The sequence below is a fragment of the Dreissena polymorpha genome, chromosome 10 (assembly GCF_020536995.1).
Source record: "Dreissena polymorpha isolate Duluth1 chromosome 10, UMN_Dpol_1.0, whole genome shotgun sequence".
NCBI lineage: Eukaryota > Metazoa > Mollusca > Bivalvia > Myida > Dreissenidae > Dreissena > Dreissena polymorpha.
Window position 1 is genome coordinate 30,188,357 of NC_068364.1, and position 21,081 is coordinate 30,209,437.

Consider the following 21,081-nt stretch of genomic DNA (forward strand, 5'->3'; position numbering starts at 1 on the left):
ATCTCAATTGAGTTGTCAGAGTTTACCTCACACTCAAGTAAGTTTTCAAGATTTACCTTCCATTCAAGTGAGTTTTCAATGTTTACCTCCCACTCAAGTGAGTTCTCAAGGTTTACCTCCCACACAAGTGAGTTTTCAGGGTTTAACTCCCACTCAAGTGAGTTCTCAGGGTTTACCTCCCACTCAATTGAGTTTTCAGGGATTACCTCCCTCTCCAGTGAGGTCTCAGGGTTATCCTTCCACTCAGTCTGCACAGGCTTACCTGTGACAACACTTCGGATTTAATGAAATGTGTGTTAAGTCTCTGTTAAACAAAAATAAAGTCCAGCTGGTGGAAAGTGTCCACCCTCATTAGCCTGTGCAGAAGGCAGATAGGGTCAAGGTCAAACATATTAACCCTTTGCATGCTGGGTAATTTGTCTTCTGCTAAAATGTCGTCTGCTGAATTTGTAAAATAAGCATTTTCTTTGATTTTTTTCAAAGAATACTATCAGAATAGCAAACAGTTTGGATCCTGATGAGACGCCACCTTCTGTGGCGTCTCATCAGGATCCAAACTGTTTGCAAAGGCCTTCAAAAATCGGTTCCCGCACTGAAAGGGTTAATGCACAAATGTCAAGCTTGTCTCATCTAGTTATTACAATAAAGGGTTTTACATGTTTACTAAGGACTTTTTACATGTCATTAACTTTGAGTGCCTTTGTAATTCTGGACTGATACACAATATAATGACAAAAAGATGTTGCACTTTGGAAGATCATCCCTTGTAATGACTTTACCATCACTATTCTCAGGATTGACTTCTCTATAACAATATTTTAGTGAGTCTATTTACATTTATAGTGATTTCATTTCCTAGCCAGACAAATTGGGCAGACTTTGTGAGGCCTATGAAATCTTTACATTACATGAGAGAGATTGGGTTACTTTATATTGATACATTATTTTAGGCGACATAATGTATATATTATCAGACTATATAACTATTAATAATTATATGATATGATATGCTATATACATTGTATGCATATGTCTTACATGTTCTGCTCATTTATAATATATTATTAATTAACACATCTCTGTCACAACAATTGGATGATTATTGAACAATTGTATGTTGGGCCAAAGACCTTGCATTACAACTAACCATAGGTTATCTTATATTGTTCATTAAAACATTTTAGTAGAATATGATTTAGTATGAATTATTATTATACTAATAATTTTTAGCATGATAAGCACGAGTTCACAAATATATTTATAAATAATACAAGTAATGAACCCTGGGTTTTGTTGAATACGACTTTGTTTTGTATGAATAATAATAATAATAATAATTAATATTATTATTATATAATGATAATACAAATATGCAATACGAACAAGGTTTCAAAGATGAATTCAGTTGGCACTCAGTAATATTCTATATATTAATAATAATATGAATACATGAATTAATAATTAGTAAAAATAAAACATCACTTATTACTACTGAACCAAAGTGAAACTTATATGTAACTTTTGGCAAAAACTGTTGTTTAATCATACAGAATGAATGAAGAGCGCTTCAAACATGTTGCCAAAACCGTGGAAGTATAAAAGATGTTGTTTGAGCAGCCATGATTGGGAGGCTTTTTGTTGTGACTGGTCATGAATAATGGCTGTTCCACTGTTGCAAAGACAAGATATTGCTACTTTCCAGTGATTGATGGCGTTATTTGATTTAGGTGCAGTGTCTGTTTTAACTGTAATTGTACAATCCTTCATGTGGGGGTTACAATACATTTGGATCACTGAGAATATTTAACCCTTTCAGTGCGGGAACTGAATTTTGAAGGACTTTGCAAACAGTTTGGATCCAGATGAGACGCCACAAAATGTGGCGTCTGATCATGATCCAAACTGTTTGCTATTCTGATAGTGGTCTTTGAAAAAAAAATCGAAGAAAATGCTAATTTTAGAAATTCAGCAGACAAAATTTTAGCAGACGACAAATTTCCCAGCATGCAAAGGGTTAAAGACTTCATAATTGAGACTGGATCCAATACATGAAAATCAATATAAAGTATGTCTTATATTTAAACAAATTAAAGAACTTAATATTATATATTAATATATATTATATTTTTAACCAGGTTTTCCGAAGGAAAAAACTGGTTATTAGATTGGCGAATGCGGGCGGGCTGGCTGGCTGCCTGGCTGCTGGCGGGCTGGCTGGCGGGCTGGCGGGCGGGCGGAACAAGCTTGTCCGGGCCATAACTATGTCGTTCATTGTCAGATTTTAAAATCATTTGGCACATTTGTTCACCATCATTGGACGGTGTGTCGCGTGAAATAATTACGTCGATATCTCCAAGGTCAAGGTCACACTTTGAGTTCAAAGGTTAAAAATGGCCATAAATGAGCTTGTCCTGGCCATAACTATGTCATTCATTGTGAGATTTTAAAATCATTTGGCACATTTGTTCACCATCATGGGACGGTGTGTCGCACGAAAGAATCACGTCAATATATCCAATGTCAAGGTCGCCACGACTAAAAATAGATTTAAAAAAAAAAAAAAACTTACAAAGGGGGTTAATTTTGTTTGTTCATTTCAAAAGTTCAGTTTGAGTTTTCTCCCTTTATCACATTTTTTTTCACAATGAAAACCTGGTTTTGTGACAATTTTGTCCCTTGTATTTTATTATATTAATGTATGTATAATATATTATTCTTAATATTAAGAAATAATATTTGTATGTTTGTTGTTTTGTCTGCGAGTAACTGTTCACGTTTTATGCTGTTTGCTGCTCATCACAATCTTAGGGTTGGATATTACTCAAAGGCTGTTCTGGTTTTATACTGTTTGCACATAGCCATTTTTATGTCCCCTAGTCTATACTGGGGGACATATTGTTTTTGCTCTGTCTGTTTGTTGGTTAGTGCGTTAAACTTTAACATTGGCCATAACTTTTGCAATATTGAAGATAGCAACTTAATATCAATGGCATGCATGTGTATTTCATGGAGCTGCACATTTTGAGTGTTGAAGGTCAAAGTCAAGGTAATCCTTCAAGGTCAAAGGTCAAATAAAAGTGGGGGACATAGTGTTTCACAAACACATCTTCACTATGCCTCTGAGTGGGAAAGGGTTAATTTAACATGTTCCTGGTTTTGCAGATTGCCAGAAAACCACTGCCATTGGTAGCATAGACAGTTGCATGTATTACAGTTTTAATGAATTTTTTTTTCCTGCAAACCTATATTCCAAAATATTAAAACTACAGCAGGTATTACAGTGATTACTTTCACTTTATTCCTAGTAGTTTACTCAAAGCGAATCAAAATTACACGATTTCTGTTAAAAAATGGACATTCTTTTTTAGCCGGATTTTTTTCGAAAAAATCTCAGCTTATAGATTGATGTTGTCGGGCGGGCGGGGGGGCGGGCGGGCGGGCGGGGTGGCGGCGTGCTCGAAAATGTTAAAGTTCTTATTTCATGGTATAACTTTGGTATGCTTGGACCTAGAGTCTTCAAACTTGACATGAAGGTTGGCCAGGATTAACAGATGACCACTGGTCATTTCAAGGTCATTCATTTGAAGGTCAAGGTCACTGTGACCTTCAATATAAAAAATGTTAAAGTTGTTATAACTTTGGTATGCTTGGACCTAGAGTCTTGAAACTTGACATGAAGGTTGGCCATAACTAGTTAGTAACCACTGGTCATTTCAAGGTCATTCATTTGAAGGTCAAGGTCACTGTGACCTTGAATGTAAAAATGTTAAAGTTGTTATAACTTTGGTATGCTTGGACCTAGAGTCTTGAAACTTGACATGAAGGTTGGCCAGAACTAGTAAGTAACCACTGGACATTTCAAGGTCATTCATTTGAAGGTCAAGGTCACTGTGACCTTGAATGTAAAAATGTTAAAGTTGTTATAACTTTGGTATGCTTGGACCTAGAGTCTTGAAACTTGACATGAAGGTTGGCCAGAACTAGTAAGTAACCACTGGACATTTCAAGGTCATTCATTTGAAGGTCAAGGTCACTGTGACCTTGAATGTAAAAATGTTAAAGTTATTTCATGTTATAACTTTGGTATGCTTGTACCTAGAGTCTTCAAACTTGAAATAAAGATTGGCCAGTACTAGAAGATGACCACTGGTCATTTCAATGTCATTCATTTGAAGGTCAAGGTCACTGTGACCTTAAATGTAAAAATGTTAAAATTGTTATAACTTTGGTATGCTTGGACATAGAGTCTTCAAACTTGACATGAAGGTTTGCAAGCACACTTAGATGACCACTGGTCATTTCAAGGTCATTCATTCTAAGGTCAAGGTCACTGTGACCTTGAATGTAAAAATGTCTGGATTTCTGTGTAGGTATGTGAAAGCAAAACAATAAATAGTATTATTTCATCTAAGTTTATTTTCTTACATTTGATAATGAAATTGATGGAAACTTCAAACAATATGTTACTAATTTGCTAATAAAAAAATTGAGATCAAACTTTCCTAATTGTCAATTCAAGTTCATATTTGTGACCTTAAATGTTATTGTTGTTCATGTATATGCATGCATTCAAAACATAACACAAGGTTTGCTCATGCCTTGAAAAGTACTTACATTTCATTTTGACCTTTGAACAATATTTCAGTAATTTAAGTATTGCATTGACAAAAACACGAAAGGTACTTTCCTGTCATTTAAATAAAAAATCCGGCTTCAATGCGGTCATCTCCGACCGCGGAACTCTTGTGTGTTCTTTTTCTCGACCAATTTGTTCAAAGCATTCAAAAAAAGAATAGATTTCCGAAACGTATTATTTTGTTAAAAAAATACATTTCATGTAACCTATACGGAAACATTTGATCATATTTTTCCTCTAAAATAGGAAACTAAGATACGTTTTCCTTTAGGATTTCTTGGAATGCTAGCTAGCCCCTGTGTTCACAAAACATATGTAAATTGGACGGTCTCCCAGAAGAACTGTGTGTGAATACAGAGTGAAAGTCTTGGACAGTCTGTAAACCATTTTCACGATTTTCTCCATACTTTTTTGTCATGGGTTAACTCCCATGGGTAGTATGTTTCTGCTGGAAGGTTACAGTATACTAAATAATGGAGATGTGCCATGCTATACTCTCAAACAAATCATCTTGATTTACTGGGCAACATGTTTTTAGCTTGACATTTGTTTTGTTATTTTTTCTGGACCTGTGCAGGGAGACCATTGATGTCCTCCAACATATCACTGTACATATTTTAAAGGGACCTTTTCACAGATTTTGGCATGTTTTGAAGTTTGTCATTAAATGCTTTCTATTGATAAATGTAAACATTGGATCTAAAAAGCTCCAGTAAAAAATCAAGAATAAAAGTAAAAAAAAAGAAAAAAGGAAACTTCAACAGGACTTGAAACACTGACCCCTGGAGTCCTTGAGTTTAAAGTCTCCCGCTTTGACCACTCGACCATCCGTACTCATGCTAATAGCGGATGTACTTTTTACTTAAATCCTCGTAGTTTCCCAAAATATAACGACAACAACAAAACTTTCCAAATTATTCAATCGTTTCGCGTTGCAACGCTTTATAATTTTCAGGTTTTCAAATCGTCAAAAGATGTATATAATGGATATTTTAGAGCATGGTTAATGTTCAGTACTACTATTTCCTCACAAATATCATAATTAACGGGAAAATTTGAGAATCTGAAACAACTTTTTTAAATTTTGTTAATTTACCAAAACGTGAAAACGCCCCTTTAAGATTGGAGACTACAGCGGGGAAACTTGCATGGAGGTGGAGTACAATCAACCAAATATTAGCTGGAAAAGAACCCTGAAAAATCAGAAAACTTGTATTTGTTTCAAGTTTTTTCTTACATACAGCATGACTTACCTTTTTATGCCCACGCTAGTGTGGCAATTATAAGTTGGACTGTGAGTCCTTTCGTCAGTCCGTCGGTCTGTACATCCATCTGGCATTCTGTTTCGGGATTTTTTTCTAAACACTTCGAGATATTTACCTGAATTGTTGGAGTATGAGTCTACCTACATGACTTGCAGAACCAGTTTGAGTTTTGTTCTGATCCATTGAGTTTTGATGAAGTTTGGAGCCTTGGACTTTTGTATCAGTTTTCGCTAAAATAACACTTCCAGAATGTTCAATTGGGATATAGCTGCTGTGTTGCTTCAAAGTGCAGTATGAGGCATTGTGTTTCACAAACACAGCTCTTGTTAATTGTGTAAAATCCGTAAATGCATTCAGTTTAGAATGCTCAGAGAAAAAACATAGTATCTGTTATTTTTCCTGAATTTTAGGTGACATTTTTGTTTTGTTAGAGGGGGGTGTGATGTGTGAGGTCTTATTATCCCCGCCCAAATTTTTTCGGAGGGGATATAGTTATTGGTCCTGTCTGTCCGTCCGTCTGTCCGTCAGGCCGAAACTTTGTCCGGAGCATAACTCCAAATCTATTCAATGGATTTACTTTAAACTTATCATATAAACAGATGGCAACTATGAGAAGTGCAGTGACCAAGAACCACAACTCTATCTACCTTAGTTTTTTTAATTATCTCCCCTTTTATATAATTTTTAAGTAAATTTTTGTCCGGAGCAAAACTCTAAATCTACTAAAGGGATTTACTTGAAACTTGAAATATAAACAGATGGCAAGTAGGAAAAGTGCAGTGACTAAGAACCATAGCTATATCTACCTTAGTTTTTTAATTATCTCCCCTTTTATATAATTTTAAAGTAAATTTTTGTCCGGAGCATAACTCTAAATCTACTGAAGGGATTTACTTGAAACTTGAAATGTAAACAGATGGCAAGTAGGAGAAGTGCAGTGACTAAGAACCATAACTCTATCTACCTTAGTGTTTGAATTATCTCCCTTTATTTAATTTCAAAGTAAATTTTTGCCCAGAGCATAATGAATTATCTCCCTTTAATTTTTTTTACAAATATTATTCTACTCTCTAAAACAAATGTTGTCATACAAGCAAACACATTTCAGCGGGGATTTGGCACTACTGTGACAAGCTCTTGTTTCATTATAATTTGCACCGCTGGTTGATTCAAAGTTATTAAAGTTAGCACAGTCAATGAGCATTTTTTATTATTAAAATGTTTACATCATTTAATTTAATTATTAAAAAAAAGTTTTATCATGTACACCTTACACTGTTTTATTAAATCAATCAAATTGTGGTTTAAATAGTGTTTTATTTAATAATAAAAAAGAAAAAAAAAAGAGCGAATTACAATTCAGCTTGAAATTTTTTTTTATATAAAATATGCCTTAAAAAATAATTACCAGATTACGATTAAGATTAAATAAATCAAATTTTAATCAAATTAAGCCTTAAAGATGGATAAATTTGCAACAGTTTTTAAAAAAAATCATGAATCTTATTTCCAAAATATTATCGATAAAATTGCCAATTTCATGAAATATTATGATATTTTAATTTATGAGAATACAAATAGATCAATTAAAAGGCTTAAAAGATGAGGAATAAAAATCCATGCTTAAAGGGGACTTGCAATGAGCCCCATGGCAAAACAGGGCTAAATGCATGTGTGTCAAGTTTTGTGCCAGATGAGCCTGTGCAGTGTACACAGGCTAATCGGGTATGACACTTCCTATAGACTGAATCTTTGTTAAGAAGAGATTTTCTTTAAGCGAAAAATGCCATTAAAGCAGAAAGGGTTTTCCCTAATAAGCCTGTGTGAACTGCACAGGCTAATATGGGATGACTGTTTATACACATGCATTAAGCCTTGTCTTTTCAGCCGGCCGCCAAATTAAATCATAATCAAAAGATTGAAAATTGTGCTATTGAAACATGCAAAATTAGTCTAACATGGTACTTTTGTACATTTTTCTACAGACAAAATTATTATTGTAATACACTTAAAATAACAATTGAATAAATCCTGTAGATGAAACCAGCATAGTACAATTATATTCTTCATGATCATTTTGATCGCAAAACATGTATCATATGTTATTTAATATGCCTAAACTATGATTGGCTAGCAAAAAATGTAAGAAAACTATAATCTCTAAAAAAACTGATATCAAAATGTTCCTTGCTTTGTTTGTTAGAATAACACTTAACCCTTTCAGTGCTGGGACCGAATTTTGAAGGCCTTTACAAACAGTTTGGATCCAGATGAGACGCCACAGAACGTGGCGTCTCATCAGGATCCAAACTGTTTGCTATTCTGATAGTATTCTTTAAAAAAAATCGAAGAAATGGCTAATTTTAGAAATTCAGCAGACGATATTTTAGCAGATGACAAATTTCCCAGCATGCAAAGGGTTAAGTTGAGAAGAAGGTACTTGGTCAAATAATTACACCGTATTTTTAAACATAGCCCCTTTAAAACATCAAAGCAAATCGTAATAGCTGCCAAATCGAAATTACTAACTTTACCAGGTATATAAAGTCATTTCTCGTCATAAAATAACTAATTGAATAAGCCTGCAATAAGTTTATTGGGAAATATAACTTCAATAAGAACGATCAAATATTGACAATTTATTTTTTCTGTCTGTTAATTTAAAATCATGCTAAGTGTTTCTTTCTTAAAGTGATGGTAGAATCTCTATTGTGTTCAATTTCTTTGATTAAACAGATAATTATAAGGACAAGGTTTGACATTTTCTATTAGAGAATATTAGATTTTTAGGGCATTGAATATATATTGGCACAGCTGACTTTTTTTGTTTTGATTGAATACTTTCTTAAATATTACTATAAAACAAATGTGGGTCACAGATTTTGAAATGTATGTAGTTCTTTTGAAAATAATAATCGAGAATATAATGCATAAAACACTAATTATAAAACAGGAATTTTAATGTATGAGTTGTGTTTTAAATTTTTTTATCAAAGACTTCAATTGATTAAAAGAGGAAAAAAAGAAAGTAGTGAGTGTTAATGGTTGGGTGTGAGTTATTTTCTATACTGTTGAAATGGTTTCAGTTAGACGTCAATCAGAAATCAACATTTTTATAAATATATAAACATCATAATCAGTCAGTGTTTAACAATTTGAATGTTTGGCGAAAGTGTTTAAATGGACATCGGCCTAAAAACAAATCTCAATGGTTTGTACACCCGCCAGATGTGAATTTGTGTTAACCCGAGAGAACTGCCGTAAAAGTATTAACATACTTCAACACCAGCGAAAAAATGACATAGCAAATGAAAGTGATAGTATTTTTGGACAAAGTGCAAAAAGGAATATAAAATATGCCCATGATTGCTCAGTTCGTAATGGGACAAATCGACGCCCTACAATAGTGACCCTAGAGTTGAAAGAATTGGGGGCGTTGGCCCCTAGTTACAATGGGATGGCGTTCCAAGCGACCAAGATAAATGCGGACTTGAAAAAACTCACGCCGGCACCGGACCGGCCTAGGATTTTTATGTCGAATAAATCGAGCAAAGTTGTTGTCGTGTTTCCTAACGGGGATGTAGTCGAAGGTGAGTGGAGAATATTGTTTAATTTAATTTATTTTGAAATGATTTTGGTTTAAAATAATTGGGAAAGTCGGATCATTTTCTTGATCCTTAAAAAAGGAATGTAAGATAGGCAACGTATTTGTATGTCTATTATAAATCGAGTAAAGTTGTTGTCGTGTTTCCGAATGGAGATGTATTTGAAGGTGAGTTGAATAATGGTTTTATTTTGTTTGTTTGTAAATTTGTTTGGTTCAAACAAAGTGAGAAAGTAAGAGCATTATTTTAAATTCAAGCAAGTCGAAGGTAAGTTGAAATAAACGTTTGATTAAGTTCTATTGTGAATTGGTTTGGTTCAATAAACTGCAAAAGTAAGAGCATTTATTAAATTCTACCCTCTACAACACAGATATGCTTTTTGACATGTTTGTAGTCTCTTAAAAAATTAAATAAAGTGTAAAGACTTTTTTTTAAAGATTCAAGTTTTAAAGGTTTCATTTCAAACCATAAGATGAGTAGCAAACAGCGTAAAACCTGACAAGACTGAGACTCTGTTACTTGCAGGCTGTCCTGGTTTTATACTGGTGGCATATAACCATTTTCAGTTTATTTCAGTGGAAAAGGATCTGTATTGTAAATTTGTTTCCTTCAAATAAAGTGAGAAAGTAAGAGCTGTTATTACATGCTTGGAAGTAAAATGTAGATAGTCAGGGTGTATTGTATATTTTGAAGCACTGATGAACATATGCATAGTCTTACGTACTAACGATTTAAAAAATATTCTCGATCAGAAAAAAATATATAATCCCTCTCCTCCTGTTTTGGTTGAGATTAATTCACATTTTACTAATATATGCTGTAATCAAAGCTTTTTCACTCTATAAAAAAATGTTGATGGACATTTTTTCTCAGATTTGGATTTCATGTGTTTTGGTGCGTGTTTAATACATGTTGACATCTTACATGCAAGCAACTTTGGTATATGGCAAGTGTTAAAAAATCCTATGATCCAACACTGTACAAAACAAACACTAAGGCTGCCAAGAATGAGGACAAAAAGGACACATTTGCACAAATATTTACAAAGCGTCATCAATCTTTCTGTAAATAGGGGCATGGGGACCAATCAATGTCGGGAAATAAACGTCCACAATCCTACACCAAACCAAGATGGCCGCCCAGGGACTTGGCTTGTGTCTCCGATCCAGCCTCACATGTGTCAAACGGTCATAATCATTCCAAATATGCCTTCGATCATAAAATGTTTATATTCGGAGAAATATTTACGACCGACAGAGGCACGGGAAATAAATCATCCATCAAAGCTTCTTACTTTTATTGGGGGTGAATATTGTTTTATGGTTAACATAAATGAGCTTTAATGCTTCCATATTTAAGTGAGCAATTTTTTAGATTTTCAGCCAGTAAAACTTTAAACTAGGGATTTTAACTGCAGGGATGCTTAATTAATCTTACGTTAATGATTAATTATCAATCAATCTTCTAAAGAATTTTTACTTGAACTGCATTTAATTTGTAATAAAAAAAATATTTCAAAATATTATTCTATTATTCCTATAACCAGACAAAGTAAGACCAAACATTTCCTAATACTCTTATTTGTGTTTAACCCATTTATGCCCAGTGGACTCTCCCATCCTTGAAAATTGGATCAATTTATTTCCAAAAGTAGGGGTGTCTGGTATATTTATTTCTATATTTAGAATATTTCTTACAGAAATTTCTTTAAGCAAACAGCGCAGACCAAGATGAGACGCCGCATTATGCGGCATCTCATCTGGGTCTACGCTGTTTGCAATGTCCTTTTTTCAGGACGCTAGGCATGAATGGGTTAAAATAGTGAGACCTGAAATCTTTTATGTATTGAGACAAAATTAGACACAGAATGTTTAGGCAGCTTTTATCAAAATTTGTATTCAGTTGTTTGGAATTGGTTGTTGGGTATATTGTCAGTGGTTTCTTAAGGTTTTGTTCGCAGTGTTTGAGGATGCTTAGTTGTGACTCATCTTATTCTACCATTATTCGTAATATTCTACCATTATTCGTAATAAGCCAGACAACATTCAACACTTTAAAGGTATAAGTGTAAAGGTATAATAAGTGTCTACACTTTGTTCCCTGTCTTCCTTCACAATTTCCCCAGTAGCAAACCAAATTTTAATGCCTAGTATGTTATAAATAAAATCTTTTGCCAGTGAGGCTACTTTTGTTGTACAATGCTTTCAATAGGGCATTTGGCGGCTTTATTGATTAACTAGCAAGGATTGAGGTAATTTCTGTTGCCCTCTCAAGATAATTCCATGCTGATGCTGACAGGTCTTAGGAATTTTCATTCATAAGATCATAAAGTAAGGAGAATTATTGTAGTTTTTATGAACAATATTAACCCATTTATGCCTTAGCGTCCTGAAAAAAGGACATTGCAAACAGCGTAGACCCAGATGAGACGCCGCATAATGCGGCGTTTCATCAGGGTCTACACTGTTTGCTTAAACGAAATTCTGTAAGAAATATTCTAAAAATAGAAATAAATATACCAGAAATCCCTAATTTTGGAAATAAATTGATCCAATTTAGAAGAATGGGAGAGTCCACTAGGCATAAATGGGTTAAGCTAGCTTGTATATGTTGCACATGTCTTTTGCTGAATCAGCAATAGCGACAATCTATATGATTATATATGCCCATAGAGCATATTTAAATTTATGAAAATTCCAGAGACGTATTATTTTTAAATGTTTCACTGTCTGCAAAATTGCTGTTAGCAAAAATATTGCTTTAAACTCAATTCTTAAAAGTGAGTTTGAAGAACAAGAAATTCATTAACCATTTTTTTGAGTTCATGCACTGTTCATGACTTCATGTTAACAAAGCATATACCCATAATTCATTTTTTGAATGTCTGGGATTGGGCACATTCTGTGTCAGTGACACATGAAGTAGTGACACATGAAATAGTGACACATGGAGTAGTGACACATGAAGTCAGTGACACATGAAGTAGTGACACATGAAGTATTGACACATGAAGTAGTGACACATGAAGTATTGACACATGAAGTTTGGACAATTGACTCCCTTCTGATAGAAGTCATTATGAGTGAGTGCCAAGAAAATGTTGAGAGCTTAAATATAAAATAAAATAATAATTATAACAAGTTGAGTAGTTATGTATGAATATTTAATATTCATGTGTTATTTCATATTCACTGATATTTCACATTCATGTGATATTGAATAGTATATAAAAATTACATGTCTGATTCTAGGGGACAGTAAATTTGTAAATTTAAATATCACATGAATATGAAATATCATGTGAATATGAAATATCAAATGAATATGAAATATCACATACTATGTAATATCTCATATTATTATACCTCACTTTTATTCACAATGCTAAACTCCCATAGGCCATCGTGACAGAAATACTGTCAGACCCAGTGGGAAAAAATTTACTGTCCAAAAATACTGTCGCCCGCTACCTTAGTTATCACGTGCGGAATGGTAAGTTCATATAAATTGTTCATGTTTGAATAGTTTGTTAGGTATAATGAAATAAATATTACATGTCTGACAGGGTGACAGTAAATTTGTCAACTTTTGGAAAAATACTGTCAACCGAGACAAATTTACTGTCACCAGACATTGTAATATTTATATACTCACATGATATTTCATATTCATGTGATATTTCATATTCATGTGATATCTCATATTCATGTGATATTTCATATTCACATGATATCTCATATTCATGTGATATTTCATATTCATGTGATATTTCATATTCATGTGATATTTCATATTCATGTGATATCTCATATTCACATGATATCTCATATTCATGTGATATTTCATATTCATGTGATATTTCATATTCATGTGATATTTCATATTCATGTGATATTTCATATTCATGTCATACTTCATCATTCAGAGGCTATAAGCAGAAGAACTTTGTTGTGTTACTTCTATGTAAGATATTTGCAACTTTATTACACATGTGTTTTTTTTCTGTTTTCTGTAGATGCATGGCTGTATTGGTCCTTAAGTTGATATTAGTCATGCACAATCGGTAATTTAAAAAAGGCACGAAAGATGCCATGAAGATTCCAAGTTTTATAATGGGACTCTGCAGACTAACAAATATTGCTGGCATAAAACAAGGACTGTTTCAAAAGAAATTAATGATCCTTTTGAATTCTCTGACATAAACATCCGGGGCATGGTATTAACCAGTATTGCAACTAATGGCTCTAATATAATGAGTGTAAATGAGGAGGTGAGAGGATTTATTGGTACTCTGTTGGTTTCTTTTGGCTAGGGCACCATTGCAGAACGAGAGCGCCGATGGCGTTAAAAGCATAGGTGCAAGATACAGGGAAGTTGCTGCTTAAGTAAATGTTAAGGGAACAGTTGACTGAATAAAAAACTTAAAGGCTATCAAGAAGAAAAGTTAATTTTAAGGTTAAGTACAAATAATGAAACAGGAAGTGAGGAAATATTGCAAATCTTCCTATAACAATCGGAACATCAGGAACACGTATTAAGTGAACTTGGTATTTTGCGAGAAAGTAAATGCCAGGATGTAAATGTTATTTTTGGCTGGACGTTTTAACATGAATGCACAATATAAATTACAATAATACTTGCGATCATGGTGAATCAGCTAATCAGTTACAAAATGGCGTCACGTGGTATAATGTAGTTCGATATCGCCAACCGCGAATTTCTCAAATCAATAATTTCAAACAATTACCGACTATTTAAATAGATAATCTTTCCATTTACATCAGTGTTTGAAACGCCTATGAAAAATAATTACCCAAGCCTTTCAAAATTTAAGCACGGACAGATCTGTATCGAACTATTCTTTTCACAAATGAAAATAGACGCTACCCTATACGTCTGCGTCAAGAATTTGTCGTAAAACTTGTGGTAAGCGTTAGATGCAGACGTGCACAACAGATTGAGTTCTGAATACAGATTTCTGAATGCAGATTTTTATAGAAACTCCTCACAGCAGTTACTTCCCTTGCTTCGCCCGGTCAGTAACTTCTAGTATAAGGGAGGCCACTGCGTAGGAGATTGAGATTTATAGTGCAGATAGAATTGTTTTACGAACAAAATTTGTTTTAGGTTATAAGAAGATTTTATGACATTAAACGGTCTTAGAAAAATTCACTAAAAACGGTGTCAGCAATATTCTTGGAAGAAAACGTTAAAAAAAAAAATTGTAAGAATTACCATATACTAAATTAAATAGATATTTCGTCTGATTTTTGATCAGGTAAGGCTTCATAATGGGCAACCGATCGATGTGGATTTTCGAAATGTGGTATATACCGTAAGCATAGGTGCAAGCACCTATGCTAAAAATTGCAAGTTTATCTGAAAATATTTCACTACTATTCCAAATGTTGGCATTTGTTTGTTTGTGGAGCTCAACATAAATAAATGAAGCAATTAATGTTCAGGTCAATTGTAGTTAAGAATAATTTGACAACAAGTTTGTGTCTGGATTGGAAAGACAAAGAAATGTGATGATTTGAAGGTTTAAGATCAGATTTTGTTTTCATAAGATGCTTCAATAAAGTTGTCACAGGGAAAATTCTTGGATTTCTGATTTAGGGAAAAAATCTGAACTGGCATCGGTTATTTTTTTATGTGTTTGTGTTAAATTTCGGATTAGATAAAAACATAAGGCTATTGTATTAGATAAAAAATTCCAGTATGTAAGAAAATCATAGGCAGCAATAATGATGGTACTACTCTACAATATGATGGCACTACTCTACAATATGATGGCACTACTCTACAATATGATGGCACTACTCTACAATATGATGGCACTACTCTAGAGGCTTTTTTTTTCAATCTTGATGAAACTTGGTCAAGTTTACCTTGTATGTAAGCCGCTTTTTGAATGTGGGACAGGTGAGTCTGAAAACTAGGTGGTCACGCCAGGTCAAATCCAAGAAAACCTTGTTTCCACTCTAGAAGCCACATTTATGAATTATTCTCGATGAAACTTCTGGGCCTAGTTGGAATCTAGTTCAAGTTCATCCACAAACTAGGTCACCACTTTAACCCTTTCAGTGCTGGAACCGAATTTTAAAGGCCTTTGCAAACAGTTTGGATCCAGATGAGACGCCACAGAACGTTGCGTCTCATCTGGATCCTAATTGTTTGCTATTCTGATAGTATTCTTTGAAAAAAATCGAAGAAAATGCTAATTTTAGAACTTCAGCAGACGACAATTTAGCAGACGACAAATTTCCCAGCATGCAAAGGGTTAAAAACCTTGTTACCACTCTTGAGCCTAGATTTATGACTCAATCTTGATAACACTTGTAGTCAATTTTTTTATCTTGACAAAATTTTTGCTCAGTTCGAATCCACATGCCTCGAATCAATCTTAGAAAAAGCTTGATACCGCTTTAGAGACCACAATTAATACATTATCTTGCTGAAACAGGGTCATAATGCTTGCCTTGACATTTTCTTGGCCAAGCTCAAATCTGGGTCAGGTGCCTTCAAAATGTAGGTCAAATTTTAGAGTAATCATGTCACCTTTGTAGTGATTAATAAAGCTTTAATTATCTAACACATGAGACAACTCTTATTAATATTGAATATTGAAGTAGTTGCTCCCCTTTGACTGCAGTAATTCATGATCGTACTGTTTACATGTAAGTATCATTTATATGTTATTCGTATTTCAGTTTTGTTAGCTAGAACTATTATATATGAAATATATATAGTGGAGCTATCCTACTCACGCTGGCGTCGGCGTTCCCATGGGCATTGCAATTTTAAAGTTTGCGTACCTGCACCTCATTTTGTAAGAATTATGGCCCTTTTTCCACTTAGATTATGCATATTCTATGTTAAAGTTTGCGTACCACCCCACTAGTGCTTATAGTGTAGGAGGACAAAGTGGCCAGGACGGACGGACCGACGGACGGACGGACAGACGGCGGAGATAACCACAATATCCCCACACTTTTCAAAAAGCGTGGGGATAACAAGAGCGGACAACTGTATCAAGCATTTTGTAAGAATTATGTTACCATTTTATACTTAGAAAATTTAAATTTTGGTTAAGTTTTGTGTTTAGGTTCACTTTATTCCTAAAATATCACAGCTATTGCTTTCATACTTGCAACACTTACTAACTGCCATAAGGGGACTGTGCAGGCAAAGTTATGTAACTCTGACTGGCAATTTGGCAGACTTATGGCCCCTTTTATTATAGATATTTTAACATTTGGTTAAGTTTTGTGTTTTGGTCCATTTTAAAGTATCATAGCTATTGCATTCAGACTTGGATAACACGCTAACTATCTAAGAGGACTATGCAAGGCAAGTTGCATAACTCTGGTTGGCATTTTAACTGAATTCTTAAGTATCAAGGCTATTGCTTTCAAGCTTCAAATACTTTCTTACTATCATGAGGGTACTGTACCTGGCAAGTTGAATTTGACCTTGACATTTGAATGACCTTGACTTTCAAGGTCCAATTAATAAATTTTTATTAAATTGCAATAACTTCTTTATTTATGATCAGATGTGATTAATACTTTGACATAACAACACTTACCTGACATACCACAATGGACTCCATCCAAACCATCCCCCACGCCCCACCCCAGAATCCAACCCCCCCCCCCAAAAGAAAAGAAAAAACTATACAAATATATTTGTTTTCCTTTTTTTATTTATGAAAGATCATTTAATAAATGACCTTACCCCCACATTAACCCCCTCTCCACCCCCACCCCACGCCCCCACCCTAATTATATTTTTTCTTTGAAACATGGTTTAAAAAAAAAATCCTCAAATATTTATTTATTTTATTTTTGAAGGATCATCCAAGCATCCCACCTAAGCTATTGCTATCAAACTTGAAATAAAATCTTTTTTTTTTTTTACGTCTTTACAAATGTTCAAGAGATTGTGGAAAATATACCTTAACTCAGAATCGTCTATAAAGTACAACTTCTTTAAAACATAAGCGATCAATATGTTTCAATTATGGTCCTCTTCCACTTAGAATATGACTATATTACCTTGACCTTATTGAATATGAATAATTTCCCCATGATGGCTTACGTTATACTATCAAGCACTCGAATAGTTGAGCGCGCTGTCCTCTGACAGCTCTTTTTTTATGTCCCGTTCTGAAGAAGGCTTCTGATGGTAGTCAAGCTGTCCATCTATTTATGTACTTTGCACAATTTCCTTCTCTGCCAAAATGTCCTGTCTCGGCCATACGTTTGCAGTATATTGATGGATTATGAAAACACTTTATTTATGTGTCAATGTCTTTTATTATTTCAGGTAAGTTGCAGTTACAGAAAGTTCTTGAAGAAAAATGTTTACAGAAAGGGAAGTAATTGTGTTTTAGTTATTAGTATATGTGCATGTTTAAGTGGCGTCCCTTGCTATTCATAGTGTACAAGGGAAGTAAGCATTGAAGCTGCTTTATTTGTAGTAAGGTTGCAGTTCTTTACCCTTGGTACATTACTGTAATACATGTGCATAGATCAACATTTGGAAAGCACATCGAGTTTAATTGCAATGACTACAATTGTACATGTTTATTTTATTGCTTTTCCCACTTTAAATCTATGTGATGTTCATAACTGTGAATTACAAAATAATTACACAATGTGTCACAATCTTACGTAAATGTTCAGATATCGTAGCCAGAAATTCACATGAAATATATTGTGACACAACAAAACCACAACAAGCATTTTGTGCGCATTAAATCTATCTTAGCAGACCACATCTAGCATTAAAATTTTGGCTTTTGCTATAAGGAAAATTTATTTTATATGGGTTAACTTTATTTTTCGAAATATTGTATGAAATACGTGTTGGTTTTGAGTATTTATGGGCTTTTAAGTTTTTTGTCACTATAAGGACGTCTTGATATACAATTAATTCCTGATAATCACTGTGTATTCTCTTGTAAACACCCCTACCCTAAGAAATGCTTCTCCATTTTATTTTCAAAAATACATGCAAATTCTATGTCAAATAAATGCTTTTGTTTGCTGTAACAGTCTATGCAAATATAATTATGTGAAATGTAAATCCTTGACTGAAATTGTGAAATGTAAATTCCTTGACTGAAATTGAAATGTAAATCCTTGACTGAAATTTTTTAATGTAAATCCTTGACTGAAATTTTTGAATGAGCCACACAGTGAACTTAATATAAAATTTTCCGAAAGTGGTATATATAAAATATTGCCATTATTTTAACCTCTAATTACTGCTCCCCATTTGAAAAAGTATGGCCCCTCTTGGTTCCCTTCATTTCTTTTCCATGAAGTATTGCGCGAAGAATCGTGTGAACAATTACAGGTCTGACCAATCAGTTGCCTGTAACAAAAACTGTGTCCTAAGTTAGAGTGCAAAAGTGTCATATCTCCTGAACTGTTTGTACATTTGATGTAATAGATTGGCGCCTTTTGAGACATTTTGTCGACTAGTTGTGTCAGCCAATATGAACAATTGTCTTGCACAATTGTCTCGGAAAATAATTATCTGCTATATATCACTTGAATTATGACTTCCTATTTCCTAGATTTAGAGAGTATGTCTTGTGTACAACTTGTTTACGTCTGTTTTTTTTTATGGACTTGATTTGTAGGAATGTACGGCAAAATAATATATATGTATTGGTATGAAACTTAATGTTTTTGTTTTTTCAAGAAAAGAATTTTTTCCTGGACATTTAAATGCATGGATTTTTTTGCCCCCCTTCGAAGAAGAGGGGGTAAATTGCTTTGCACATGTCGGTCGGTCTGTTGGTCTGTCGGTCCGTCCACAAGGTGGTTTCCGGATGATAACTCAAGAACGCTTGGGCCTAGGATCATGAAACTTAATAGGAACATTGAGCATGATTCGCAGATGACCCCTATTGATTTTGAGGTCACTAGGTCAAAGTTCAAGGTCACGGTGACTCGAAATGGTAAAATGGTTTTTGGATGATAACTCAAGAACGCATACGCGGCCAACAGGGCGAACTCTGAACAATATAACTGAAGCAACTGGTCTGTAATCCTAAATCTATAATTATCAGTCCAATGAAACATCATCATTTGAATAAAATAAAGTGGATCAGTAAAAATATTATCAGAATATGAGATATTTTTGTATATTTTGTATATTAAATAATGTGTTACTGTTTAATTTTGTTGATTAATATAAATATAAGCAGGACAGGGGAGGTAATAAACTATTATATCTTTCTTATATACAGGGGAAACAAATGCAATAAGTTTAAATTTCATGTTTAATAAATAGAGGATATTTGTTCATGTCAGTGTGAGATCATTTGTTATTTTTTTCATTGCCCCTTTACATATTGCTTTTATATTTTGCATACTTGTTTACCAACATCACCCCAACCTATAAACAAGAGCAGACAACTCTAGCAAGCATTTTGTGCCCCTTTTATACTTAGAATATGCATATATTTGATAAATCTATGTTAAAGTTTGCGTACTACCCAAAATATTTCCTATATCCTTTGACATATTGCTTTTATATGTTGCATACTTGTTTACCAACATGACCCCAACCTATAAACAAGAGCAAACCACTGTATCAAGCATTTTGAAATAATTATGGCCCCTTTTACACTTAGATGATTTAACATTTTGCTTAAATTGCCATAACTTCTTTATTTATGATCACATTTAATTATAACTTTGACAAAACAACACTTACCTGAATACCACAATGGATTCCACCCAAACAATACCCCACGCCCCTACCAGAATCCCTCCCCCCCCCAACCTCACCCCCCTCTCCATTTTTTTAAAACATCATCTCATAAATTACCACACCCCACATTATACCCCCTCTCACTCCCCCCTACCCCCCTACCCCCCAACCCCCCAAGTTTTTTTTAAACATCTAATAAATTACCACACCCCACATTATACCTCCTCTCACTCCCCCCTACCCCCCACCCACCCCCAAATTTTTTTAATTTTTTAAACATCTAATAAATTACCACACACCACATTATACCCCTCTCTCACCCTCCCCCCTACCCCCCCCACTCCCCCCCCCCCCAATTTTTTTTAAACATCTATTAAATTACCACATCCCACATTATACCCCCCTCTCACCCCTCCAACTCGCCCCACCCCCCACCCTCCCCAATTTTTTTTTAAACATCTAATAAATTACCACACCACACATTATACCCCCCTCTCACTCCCCCCTTCCCCCCCCACCCCCCCCCCCAATTTTTTTAAACATCTAATAAATTACCACACCCCACATTATACCCCCCTCTCACCCCCCCTACCTCCCTACCCCCTAACCCCCCCCCAAAAAAAAAATTTTTTTTTTTTGTTTATTTTTTTATATTTTTGAAAGATCATCTAATAAATTATTGAATATGAACAATTTCCCCATGATGGCTTATGTTATACTGTCAAGCACTCGAATAGTGGAGCGCGCTGTCCTCTGACAGCTCTTGTAAGGTCACAAGGTCAAAGGTTAAGGTCACAGTGACCGGATGATAACTCAAGAATGCTTACGCCTAGGATCATGA

The 21,081-nt window shown here is 34.2% G+C and overlaps 1 protein-coding gene and 1 long non-coding RNA gene across 5 annotated transcripts in view; both read left to right on the plus strand.

Moving 5' to 3' along the window:
* The window catches only part of LOC127847823 (dual specificity calcium/calmodulin-dependent 3',5'-cyclic nucleotide phosphodiesterase 1A-like), a 305,382-nt gene that overhangs the window by 133,763 nt on the left and 150,538 nt on the right, over nt 1-21,081 (plus strand). For 2 of the 4 annotated variants that reach the window (XM_052380016.1, XM_052380020.1), the window contains exon 1: nt 9,007-9,491. The exons of the other annotated variants lie outside the window; for them this stretch is intronic. In XM_052380016.1, coding sequence (XP_052235976.1) covers nt 9,110-9,491 — 382 coding nt within the window. In that variant the 5' untranslated portion in view covers nt 9,007-9,109. Of the gene's footprint in view, nt 1-9,006; nt 9,492-21,081 lie in introns of those variants that run through there. 4 annotated transcript variants of the gene reach the window in all.
* On the plus strand, nt 3,582-4,501 carry LOC127847830 (uncharacterized). The gene is made up of 2 exons (XR_008034189.1): nt 3,582-4,023; nt 4,176-4,501. It is a non-coding gene; the product is annotated as an uncharacterized LOC127847830 (long non-coding RNA).